The sequence below is a fragment of the Fistularia commersonii genome, chromosome 19, assembly GCF_037954325.1.
Source record: "Fistularia commersonii isolate RoL2024-O1a breed Wild chromosome 19, RoL_Fcom_v1.0, whole genome shotgun sequence".
In the NCBI taxonomy this organism is placed as follows: Eukaryota; Metazoa; Chordata; class Actinopteri; order Syngnathiformes; family Fistulariidae; genus Fistularia; species Fistularia commersonii.
Window position 1 is genome coordinate 1490891 of NC_141302.1, and position 12901 is coordinate 1503791.

Consider the following 12901-nt stretch of genomic DNA (forward strand, 5'->3'; position numbering starts at 1 on the left):
TTCAGTATTTGGGCCGGGCAGCGGTGACATCTGGCTGGGAGGGGCTGACTGTGACGGAAATGAGGCAGCGCTCACAGACTGTACCCTTCCAGATTTTGGAGACACGGGCTCCTGTGATCATGACGACGATGTCAGTGTTGTCTGTGAACGTAAGTCAAAACGTTCGGCACGTTCTTTAACATACGTATGACCACGATTAGGTCGACACTGGTAATGTCCAATGCTTACAGACAGCGTAGCAGTGATGTCTATTTGTGGCTTGGTTCAAAGACTTCCCCTCCCTTTGTCTTCTACTTGACTTTATCCAGAGGCTACCCCAGTCACCCCGCCAAGTCCTCCGGTGAGGCTGGTCGGCTCAGACATCCCATGCGCCGGCAGAGTTGAGGTCTTTCACAATGGTGAATGGGGAACTGTGTGCGAAGACGACTGGGACATTTCTGATGCTGAGGTGGTTTGTCAGCAGCTGAGCTGCGGCTCAGCTTTACTGTCTCAAGATGGAAATACATTTGGGAAGGGGAATGGGCCAATCTGGATGTCAAATGCAGAGTGTCAAGGAGATGAGACATCACTGCTGGACTGTGAAAAAGACGCATTTGCGATTGATTACTGCAGTCATGATAAAGATGCTGGCGTCGTCTGTGAACGTATGTATACATCGTGGTACCACACTGAAGTACTGAAGTATTTGCATCAATGTTTGGCATCTGGGATCAAGTTTGATCTGATACTTGTGATTAGATAGAAGTGATGTATATTATATTATATTATATTATATTACATTATATTATATTATATTATATTATGTTACGGGTTCAAGTAGGTTGGAATGGGTGAAGAAAAGTGTCAGGGGTACTATGTGATAGAAAACTATCAGCCAGAATGAAAGGAAAGGTGTACTAGACAGTGGTGAGACCAGACTGAGATGGACAGAGGAGGGAAAGTGAATATATCGGTAGACGGATGCTGGAATCGGAGCTGCCAGGCAGGAGGTCTAGGGGAAGACCAAAGAGAAGGGAGTATGTGTGACAGAGGAGGATCCAGAGAATGGGGTCAGATGGGGAAGGTTGATTCGCTGTGGCGACCCCTGAAGGGAAAAGCCGAAAGGAGAAGAAGAAGATATCGTATTATATCATGTCTTGTGTTTTCTTAAGCACTCTAAACCACTTTGTCCATCCAGACGTAACAACTGGTTGTGAGACCTGGGTTTGCAGAGACTTGTGTTTCTCTATTTCAGAAACCAACACCAATCCGACGCCCCGTACTACAGTGAGGCTTGCCAACTCAGACAACCGCTGCCAAGGCAGGGTGGAGTTCTTCTCCCACGGCTACTGGGGGACAGTGTGTGATGCAGGCTGGGATCAAAACGATGCTGAGGTTGTGTGCAGACAGCTGGGCTGCGGTGCAGCCACGCAAGCAGTCACTGACTTAACTTATGACGAAGGCACCGGTCCAGTTTGGCTAGATGGAGTTGACTGTACCGGAGACGAATCGCTGTTGTCAGACTGTGCCAAGGCGGACGACGTCACGTGTGGACATGACAGTGACGCGGGGGTTCAATGTGAAGGTAAGTGTTAGTACAGACCAGGGGTGTCAAATATACGGACCGCCGGAACCGGCCCACAAAGGAGTTCGACCAGGCCCGCAGAATAATTTGAAAGTGAAAAAATGCATGAAAGACAAGGATTTATCTTTTTAATTAAATGCAATTCAATGCAATTCCGCTAGGGGCGCACTATTTTGGTCAGAGTAGACGCCAATCCGCATCACTGAGACGGACCAATCAGCAGACGTTATCAATGTACCACTCGCTGCTCGTTACCACGTTGTTTCTACCCTGATCTCTTCCTCCCCGCTACTCCCTCATTAGCCAAAATGTCATTATCAAAACAGAGAAAAGTAGATAAAGAGTGTAGAATTTTCAAAGAAAAATGGACTACGTCCTACTTATTTACGGAGACGCACGGGAAACCTTTGTGCTTGGTGTGTTTGCAACAAGTTTCGGTATTTGCGCCAGGCAAACTTATGTTCAGTCCTCTTGTCTCGACACCATCAGATCCAGAGGGCATAGAGTTTTCCGGCGACGATCAGCTGGACATCAGTGATTGTCCCATCACCTTTTATGGAAAGACGTATGACACACTCTTTGTGAGTAGTGGCCGTTGTGACGTTTGCCGCACATTTGATGTCCCAAATTTGTGTTCCGATGATTCCAATTGTGTCTCAATCATAAACAGGTCACCTTCGCCACAGATGCCGTAGCCATTTGTTTTAGCGCCGAATATGATGAAAATGATGACAACGACGACTGCATCATCGGGGCGCGATACACTGCGTCGTCTGGTGTACTGAAGCTTCATTCATCTATCAGCAGCAACCTTGAAAGCCACATCAAAGAGAACCTGGCAAACGTCATGGGTTCTGGAATTTGCTTCTACGAGCTAATCATTGACACAAACGTGAGTGTGACCACCTTAACTGTGTGACAAACATCTGCGGTAGCGTTCAAGCTCCAGGGTGTGACTTTAACAGGACCTCCTCTGGTGATTTTTCACAGACTAGATACATCCTCCACAACTTTGGGGCCGAGGCCGTTTTCTTTTTCACTGGAAGATTCACTGGAGACGATGTGGTGAGTGAAACCAGACAATGACTGAATTACTACTTGACGGTTTTAGACAAACAAGCAGCGAATTAGGACTTTATTGCACTCGAATGCACTAGATCACGTTCTAGTCAGACATTTCTAAGGAGACATTTGGCGTGGAGAGATGAACAAGCAAAATCTCAAAACATCACATACGCGGTTGATTTTGGACGGACGGAAAGCCCTAATGATGATCTCCGAAATGAATGAAATATATGTTTCTCAGAGCAGGACAGAGAATTGGATTTCTACAACCTTCTACAACCAAGTAGCTTTGAGCTACTTAAAGCGACAGAGTTTTCAAGTAACTCTTTAGTTTACGTCTAACCTTGCATCTTCTCCTGGTAGGAAATCACCATTCTGGCCAACACAGAAGAGATGGTCTCCGAAACACTGACAGTAGAGGAAGCAGGTGGTCTGAACTACTTTGACATCAGTGGATGCAGACATGAGGGTCAGTGAACACGATCATCTTTGCGGCTCCGATCGGAAAAAATCTCCCACAGGTGGTCGTCACTCAACGAGGGGGTTATGTGTCCACGGGGTCCGTTGTTAAGCGAGTTCGTCGTTAAGCAAAACGCTGTTTCTACCGCACTACCGTGCAGTATTTTCATGCATATCGCCCATTTGTACCGTACTATTTTGCCTTTTTTTTCCTTTAAAGTTTATATTTGCATGAATATAGGCCAATTGTAAGAGCGGGTTAACGCGTACATTACATACTCACTCACAACTCTGCTGCCAGCGCATTCCGCGCATATTTTAATGTTAGCGCAAAGCTCGTCTTAACTCCGATTTGTCATTAACTGAGTATGTTGTTCAGTGAGGACCACCTGTGTTTCACAACTACAATATGACAGGACTGCAATTCAAAACAAAAGAGGTGTATTGGAAAATACATGTTGGAACCAGATTTTGTGTTTGTTTTCAGGGACAGTCCACAAAGAGACTGATGAGATTGACAGACCGGATGACTGCTTTTTATTAACTTGCGATACGTCATCCCAGTTATCCATCACTGAATGTAGCGATGATGACCGCTGCATGGGCTCTCACGTGTAAGACTCTGGGATTAAATCAACAAAAATGAATAAATCAACATATTGATAGGATTGAAACGAAAAGAGGCCTTAACGTCAGAACAAATAGTAAATCAAACCAAAAGGGTGAGAAGAATCAAAATCAAATGCAGTCTGAGATGCAAAGACGAAAAAAGAAATAATAAGTAAAATAAATCTCAAATAACAAAAATACAGTCAGAACATAAATCAACAACAACGAAAGCTAAAAAAAAAAAAAAAAAATGTTTTAATGAGATTTCTCCACCATGCTTTTTGGGGGACCTTTGCTTTTCAGTGCTCTTTTAACCATCTTATTATTAGTGGGTTTTTAATTTTTCTATAAACCACAACAAACGTTTTATGCAGTAATGGCTTTACCCATTCCAACACTTTAAGGTCCCTTGAGTTTCCTGGTTGTTGCAGGCATGAAAAGCTACAGGGATTTTCTCAGCCTAACATTAACATATTCTTTTGTCTCTGCAACTGTTAGTTGCGAATTGGACATCCACTGCACTTTAAATGGGCCAACCATCATCGATGTTTATGGTTACATGAACGTCATCCGTGATCGCTGTGCATACCATCTGCTGAAACTCAATTCAGACCCGCAATTCTCAGTCATCGGGTTCTTCTCGGAACGCCGACGTAAAGACATCAGCCTACTGGAAAGCTTGTTGATCCGAACAGAACACAACGAAGTCCACTTGGCGTCCAATGGGAAAGTTTACGTAAGCGACATAAAGCATGACACAGCGTAGGGCTTGAGCCAATACTCTGGAGTGCTGAAGTTTCCTTGTGACCATGTTCCCTTCACAGTGCTTCCATCTCACTTAAAGATAACTTGTTGTGACTCTGGAAATGATTAATGAAAAGTTTTCAACAGTTTTGTGTTCAAATGTCTTGTTGGGGGATCTGCCCATGAGTCCCCGCATGACTGAGGTTTCTTAGCTAATCCTCTGTACAAAAGTAATGGAACTGTGACACAGAAACTCTTACATGGAGTCAATAAATCCTTCCAGGATTCCTGTTCCCTTACTTTGCCTCTCTGATGTCACACAGTCGGACGGCTCAGAGTTGACGCTCACCGATACACCCACCACATACGGAGGCGTGAAGCTCTCTCAAGATGCAAGTGGAGTCATGGCGATGGGGGAGCTCACCAGTCATAAAGTTCATATCTTCTTTGACGGTGACACAGCACAAATTAGAATTGAAGGTACAGAACAGAAGACATACAGTTGCCTACACTAGCGTCAGAGAGCTCTAAAGATGAAGATTGACTTTCGGTTATTGTTTTAATGTCAACTGCAATTTTAGAGCTTTTGATGTGAGGATTGTTAAACAAGCAGCTGACCTTTTCTGGTGCTGATCTGACCCGCATTCTCTCATGAACCATGATCTGTCCAGGACCACCTGATGTAATCCCAGACATGGCTGGTTTGTGTGCACAAGCCGGCAATTTTGACGGAGCGCTGCTCACTGACGACAGTCCTGCAGGGTAAGACCCCAAAACTTCCATCTCCATACCCCGAATGACCTCTGTAATACCTTAATCCTGATGTCATGCTGAACGATTGTGTGCCAGCAAAGTGCTTCATGTAAATGTCAATGTCCCAGAAAGGTCATTGACTCATGAAACTTAAAAGTCTATGTAACCCTCAGTTTTTGTGATGAATCGAGTTTCAAACATCGCTGCCGTGTGGTGCATCTGAATCCTCCCAACGGTGTTTCCTCATCAAACGTTTATACACAGAACACCTCATGACTCATGAATTAGCTTACAAATCTTGCATGGGACAGTTATCTTGGTTGTCGAGTATGACGCTTCCCCACGTTTTGTCTCTTAGACTGAGTGTTAATGTGACTTCAGCTACTTCCATGTCACTGGTTCCCCCTCTGTTCCCAGTCATAAGTGCACATGTGCTGTCAGTGTAAAGACTTGGGAAAAGTGAGATGTCATACCAACACCCAGTCGACTACTCAATTAGTTATTGACTGATTTTGCCGTCCACTGTTTGTCAACTAGCCTTTGCGCGCCTAGCTAACTTGTATGCTGTGGTGCCCTCTAGTTGTTACAGAGTGCACTATGAGGAGGAAGACCCTGACATCGATTGCACGACCATGACTTCCAGGTGATCAACTTCATTCACAGAACATGGGATTTTGTGATTAATTACCTGTGACACTGACGGCTTTATGTCATGTGACCTCCAGCTGTGAAATCCTAAAGGACAGTACCTTCGGGGACTGTCCCCCGGAGATCGACGTAACACCCTACCTTGAGGCTTGTAAAGTGACTTTCTGCGCATATCCAGATGAAGATTGGCTCTACTGTAACTTTATTGAGGCCTATGCTCGAGTCTGCCGTTCAAGGATTCGCACGGACCTAACCGGAGACTGGAAGACAGCCAGCAGTTGCCGTAAGAAATCTCACTTAACAAATGAAGCAGGTGCAATACTGACACGGAGGAGTATGTTCAGGAATGTAATGCCAACATTTTCGAAATGGGATTTGATGAAATGATGATGTGATTTTTTTTTTTTTTTAATAATCAGGTCTGGTTCGCTTTGTGTTAATAAATAACAAAAAACAAAACAAAACAAGAACAGGGCCAATTCGAAGCGGGCCTACAACAACAACAACAATGCAGCCGTTGTTGACTGAATATTTACAGCAGTGTTTTAATCGGCGACAGCGAAAACACTGGCACTGATTTGCAGCAGATGGAAAAAATTACAATTACAAAATAACACATTGGTTTACATCGGTTTACGGCCTTGTCTTGTTAGCAAGGCGGTTTTAGAATTTCGCTCACCTGCAGTAACAAGCATGGCTGTAACCCTTTAGTCTGTCATTTACAAGACTCACTCTGTTTCATTTTTTTGGAACAGCGTGTGCCGTGTCGCTGTTTGTGCATTCATGTTAACATGCAGCCTGTGTCCGGTTTACTAACATGTCTGTTTCTTTTTCTCAGAGACTTCGGACAGCTTCTGTGGGACTAGAATGTGCAGTTCCCACGAGTTCTGTGCCATCGCAGGCGAGAACGAGGACGAGCACAGGTGCTACTGTAGGGCCCTTGTTGCAGAGCCATACAAAGACACGGAGACTTATGGTATGGATGTTGCGATATCAACAGCAAAGTGGACGATTTTGTAAGCAAAAATAATGAATCACTGAGTTCCCCTCAATACTGGTTTTCCTTAGGTGACCTAAAATGCTGCGAGGACAACTCAGCTTTAGTCACACTGCTTGGTTGTCTACTAGAGGAAAAGGGTGTGGACTTCACAAAGTTGCACCTCAATGACGATTCCTGCAGAGGCGAACGGGACGAGGTCGAGCATATGGTGACCTTTACCTTTGACCGTGTCAAAACCTGCGGGACGGTGATCACGGTAGGTCACCACCCAAATCTACGGTCCTTTCATTTGTCAAACGGCTGTGACACGGCTTTAGCTACAATCGCAATGAACATCATTTTTCATTGAAATACGCAAACTTGTTTTGCCATCTTCATCAAGTCTTCATTGTCTAGTTTCTTGTTCTTTTTTTGGCTACTTATCACCAGTTCTTGTACACTTTTTGTAAATTTAACATAGACTGAAGGAAACTACTTTTCATAGGCCATTCGGTCATTTTGTGGCTTTTCTTTCGCAGCTAGTTTCTTAAACTATGTGATATGTAAGTGTAAATTTGCATTTAACAGACAACAAAACAAATAGACAACAACAACCACTTGATATTATTCGTGAAATGAACTTGAGGTTTCTTACTCACTATATCTGTACCACTGTGACCCCGCAGGCCAATGACACCCATGTAGTGTACAAGAACCTCATCCAGCATGAGGATAACACTGGTGGCATGATCACTCGCCAAGACCAAGTCCACGTCGACTTTGCCTGCTTCCACAACCAGCCAGAAACAAGGATCATGTCCTTCACAATCAAAGAGAAGTGAGTGGCGTCACGGAGCACATCAAGAGTCTAAGTACAACCCGCAAAACATAAAACGGGATTTTATTTAGCACCAAGTTTACCCCCACAAACACCCTTTTTTCGGACTGGTTTCTTTTAAGTACTATACATAGAGTATATTGGAAATGTAGCCTCCGGGCGGCACAGGCCAGTGTCTCCCTGAGCCGGTTCCAAGCCCGGATAAATGCAGAGGGTTGCGTCAGGAAAGGCATCCGCCGTAAGACTTTTGGCAAAACCAAACATGTGAATCAAACCTAATGACCAGATGAATGAGACTGAAACTGGACATTGAGGGTGTGATGCTCAGTGTTGTTAGTGGCTATGCCCCGTAGGTGGGATGTGAGTTTGAGTAGAAGGAGAAGTTCTGGAATGAGCAAGATGAAGTGATGCAGAATATCCCCAGAGATGAGAGAGTGGTCATTGGTGCAGACTTCAATGGGCATGTTGGTGCAGGCGATCGAGGGGATGAAGAAGCGATGGCTACAGGATAGGAACGCACAGGACAGATGGTGGTAGACTTTGCAAAAAGGATGGATATGGCTGTAGTGAAAACTTTTTTTCCAGAAAAGATATGAACATAGGGTAACTTATAAGAGCAGAGGTAGGAGCACGCAGGTAGACTACATCTTGTATACGGTAGACGAGGTAACCTGAAAGAGATCAGTGACTGCAAAGTAGTTGTAGGTGAGAGTGTAGCCAGACAGCAGCAAGGATGGTGGTTTGTTGGATGACTGGTGACAAGGAAGATCAAGAGGACAAAGGCAGAACAGAGGACAAAGTGGTGGAAGCTGAATGGGGAGGAGTGTTGTATGGTTTTCAGGAAGGAGTTGAGAAAGGCTCTGGGTGTTCAGGGAGAGTCTCTACATGATTGGACAACTACAGCTAGTGTTATCAGGGAGACAGGTAGGAGAGTGCTTGCTAGATGCTAGAAGAGTGATGGGAAGATGGAAACAGTCCTTTGAAGAGCTGATGAATGAGGAAAATGAAAGAGGCAAGGGTAGAAGAGATGAGGTGACTATTGTAGACCACAAAGTAACAGAGATTATTAAAGTGAAGTGAGGAGGGCATTGAAGGGGATGGAGAGTGGAAAGGCAGTTGGTCCTGATGATATACCTGTGGAGGTGTGGAAGTGTCTAGGAGAGGATGCAGTGAAGTTTCTGATTAGATTATTCAACATGATCTTAGAGAGTGAGAAGATGCATGAAGAGTGGAGACGAAGTGCGATGGTGCCCATTTTTAAGAAGAAGGGGGAGGTGCAGATTTGCGGCAACTATAGAGGGATGAGCCACACAATGAAGTTAAGGGAAAGAGTAGTGGAAACTAGACTGAGAGCAGAAGTCAGTATTTGTGAACAGCAGTATGGCCTCATGCCTAGGAAGAGTACTACAGATGCAGTATTTGCTCTGAGAATGCAATAGAAAAGTACAGAGAAGGCCAGAGGGAGTTGCATTGTGTTTTTGTAGACCTAGAAAAAGCATAAGACAGGGTGCCAAGAGAGGAGCTCTGGTATTGTATGACGAAGTCTGGAGTGGAAGAGAAGTATGTTAGACTGGTGCAGGACATGTATGCTCGCTGTGAGACAGCGGTGTGGTGTGCTGTAGGGGTAACAGAGAAGTTCAAGGTGGAGGTGGGACTCCATCAGGGATCAGCTCTGAGCCCCTTTGTTAGCTGTGGTGGAAAGAGGTGAAAAGATGGGTTCAAGCAGGCTGGAATGGGTGGAGAAAAGTGTCAGGGGTACGATGGGATAGAAGACTATCAGCAAGAATAAAAGGAAAGGTGTACAAGACAGTGGGGAGACCAGTGATGCTGTATGGCCTAAAAACCGTTACAATGACCAAAAGACAGGAGGCAGAGCCGGAGGTCGCAGAGATGAAGATGCTAGGGATCTCTTTAGGAGTGACCAGGATGGAGAGGATCAGGAATGAGTCCATCAGAGGAACAGCACATGTTAGATGTTTTGGAGAGAAGGTCAGAGAAGCCAGACTGAGATGGTTGGGTCATGGAGAGAGGAGGGATAGAGAATATATTGGTAGACGGATGCTGGAATTAACGTAAGAGGATATGACGGTAGTTGGTGTGAGTGAGGAGGATCCAGATGGAGATGGTTGATTTGCTGTGGCGACCCCTGAAGGGTTAAGCCCAAAGGAGAAGAAGAAGAACACATAGATTATATAAAAATAAGAGAATAAGAATAAGAACAACTTTATTTATCCCGAAGGAAATTGTTGTGCCAGAGTTTCAAGTAGAACATAACAATAATAAATGATAGTAGGAAATTGTATAAACAGTGAAAAAAAAGGGGGGAGAATAAGAAATACAAATAAATCTATAAAGTGTCAAAGTCAAGGCTATAAAGTGTTTAAAGGTCTTAGGTACAAAGATTTTGAGATTCCCTGCAGCTCAAGGAAGAGGAATTAAAAAGTGGCGTTCAGCGGAGCTCCTCAAACATAATAGATAAATAAATTGAATTCACAAAAGGCAAGAAAAGAACAGAATTAAATTTAGAGAAGGACGATCTCAAATTTGAAGACATGAAGGAGGATTGAGTGTGAACAGACCCTCTGTCCAAACCTGATACATTCAACTAAAGGCTACTTTAGTTGCACAAACAAGTCAGAGGCCTTCTGCCTCGACCGGTCGTGGTATAAGAAGAGCGAGCCAGGTAGTCGGACAATTACAGCAAGCCAGAATGCGATTGACACGATTAAAACAGGGTTTTAAGACTTTTTTGTTGCCAACTCCACAACACCGCCGAGGTGATTAGTTTAACCGTAGAAGCAGCCTGGAGCTAGCAATGGCCGCGGCCGTGCTAAAGCTAGCCGGAGCTGGCCAAACTAATGTGTTCATGTTTACGCGAGTCTGTACGGTAACAAACTTAACGGCAATAGAGCCAGCGACGAGAGATAAATTCGAGGACACTTACTTAACGCCGAACTTCCAGGGTGGTCGGTGTCAATCCCGTTGTTTCGGAGACGGTTGTTCGCTCGTCCTTCCGAGCTAACCGCTAATGAACGGTTAGCATGTTTAGCTAGCGATGGAGACGTTAGGCTAGCAGCTCCGGTGCCGTTGACTCCGGACGCCATTTAGAGGTGAAAATTTACGACGAATTTGTTTCTAATTCGACCAAAAACAAAAAAAACATCTCGTTTTGGGAGTCCGCCGGGCCACTCTGAGCTACCGGGCGAGTCTTCCGTTCGACCCGGGCGAGCTTCACCGGGACCCCGACGACTGAGTGATTCCTTTGCTGAGTCACTGAGTGATTTGTTCGGTGAGTCACTGAGTGATTCGTTCGGTGAGTCACTGAGTGATTCGTTTGGACAATTGTGAGCACTTCGTTCACAGCTCACAGGAGAGAAAGCAGAGCTGTTGCTCTTTCACTGATTTAAATCATTAAATCATTTAGAAACAAATGCAGGTAGAAATGTAGTGACATGATTTCTAGGCCCTTTAGAAGTTATCTAGGCGCTCATTTACCGCAGCAGCAGGCACAACTTATCCGAGTTAGTAGAGAATTGAACTTTCAAATCTGCATCATTTCCTGGAGACCTGGGTTAAAGTTCAGTTTTTACCTTTTTTATAACCTGTTTTTCTTTTTTTATTATTATGCTGCAGCTTTAAGTTACAAAGGAATAAAGGTCAAAGATCAACGTGGTATGAGTTATGGGTTTTGCGAAAGGATTAAAGTGTTTAAAAGCACCACACGTGCTATTAACAACGTTTAATTTGGTTTAGCTTATTTCCGTAGTATTCAGGAGTACAAATGGTAAACGTGTGTGTAACCCTTGGCCTTCCCCTCGAAGGATTTGACAGGATTTTGGTAGCTATCACCCAACAGGTTGACCAAACAGGACCGTTTTTTTTTGTTTGTTTGTTTCCCCGACAAAAATGTGCAACGATTTCTGTCCGTCGTGCTCAAAGTGGGACCGGTCTTCGTTTCTAAAACCGCCTCCTCTTTCTGCAGCTCCGTTGTGCAGCACGTAGTGTCGAAGAGCTGGGACTACACTCTGTCTCTGACCGTCTACACCGATGCCGATATGACGCTCGTGGTCGATTCTAACACGGAAATCTCCCTGGACCAAAAGATCTGGGTGAAGCTGACCACGAGCGGCTTGGACGTCAACGACATCTCCCTGGTGACGGACTCCTGCTGGGCGACCACCACCCCGGTGTACGACGTCAGCACAAAATACTCCCTGATCACCGACGGGTGAGACCCCCCCCTCCCCGAACTCCGCTTTCCCCCCGAAAAGCCCCGGACGTTTGCGACGGCGGTGTTTGACGCCCGTGTTTTCCTCGCAGCTGTCCGAGTAACGAGGACGGCACGGTGGAGGTGGTCGGCAACGGCGCGGATATCTTCAACTCCTTCTCCTTCAAAATGTTCCAGTTCAGCGGGAGCGCCGGGCAGGTGTTCCTGCACTGCCAGATCCAGCTGTGCGAGAAGAAGACCTACAACTGCGAGCCGGTAAAAAAAAAAAAACGCCGATAAGGCTTCTAACCGCAACGAGCGCATCCTCGGTACAAACGCACGTCTCTTTGCTCCAGGAGTGCACAAGCTGTCGCAAACGTAGATCCGTGGAGGAAAAATACATGGAAGACAGCCAGGCCTTCATCGGAGTCAACTGGGGCAACTAGGTAACGTTTACCTTCTGGACGCCAGCTGGTTTTTCCTTTAAAAAAACAGGAATATATGGATATATATGTTTTATCGTCATGATTCGACTAGGTTAGAGCACAAAGAAGTTCACTGTTTTTCTCCTCCTCAGGTTGTTTCCATGGCAATCCTGACCGGGAGCATGTTATATCGGCAATTATGGGATGGGCGTGGTGACGGGGCCCGGCTTACGACACCGCTAATGATTAACGTACGAAGGGATATCATCGATGATTCCGGTGATCGGTTGATTTGCTTTTTTTTTTTCTGGAGTTTCGTCCGTTTTTCGCTCCCGACGCCCGATCGTGGCGGTGGAAGCGTTTAAAACGGATGCTTTGTTTTATCGCTCTAATCAATATGCGATGGGCTGAATCGATATTAAATCCAACGGGAACCTGATCTTATGAAAGACCGACGGCAGTTGTCCGCCACAAATCACATTTTTTATTTTTTTTTTATTTTTTTTTTAGATGTTTTCCTCCTTAAACGCAAGCCGATGTTTGTAATACCACGAGTGTGTCTGAACCGTTGCTTTGTTGTGTCGGGCGCTGGAAAATAAACAAATACACG

The 12901-nt window shown here is 45.1% G+C and overlaps 1 protein-coding gene across 1 annotated transcript; it reads left to right on the plus strand.

Annotated features, from left to right (window-relative positions):
• Positions 1–1534: 1534 nt before the first annotated feature.
• Positions 1535–12681, plus strand: LOC147223331 (alpha-tectorin-like). Its single transcript, XM_086166120.1, has 16 exons — positions 1535–1564; positions 2235–2456; positions 2555–2629; positions 2993–3098; positions 4324–4433; positions 4765–4894; positions 5113–5203; positions 5775–5837; positions 5920–6125; positions 6681–6818; positions 6911–7098; positions 7508–7659; positions 11642–11887; positions 11980–12142; positions 12223–12312; positions 12444–12681. Exons 1-15 carry the CDS (start codon positions 1535–1537, stop codon positions 12310–12312), a joined length of 2010 nt encoding a protein of 669 aa, XP_086022246.1. The 3' UTR covers positions 12444–12681.
• Positions 12682–12901: the final 220 nt, after the last annotated feature.

Bases quoted from the DNA above. Each gene is read 5' to 3' on its own strand.
- LOC147223331 (XM_086166120.1), top strand. From the start codon at position 1,535: ATGACAGTGACGCGGGGGTTCAATGTGAAG. The intron at 1,565-2,234 runs GTAAGTGTTAGT...AATCATAAACAG, and splicing joins CGCGGGGGTTCAATGTGAAG to GTCACCTTCGCCACAGATGC. The intron at 2,630-2,992 runs GTGAGTGAAACC...TTCTCCTGGTAG, and splicing joins GATTCACTGGAGACGATGTG to GAAATCACCATTCTGGCCAA.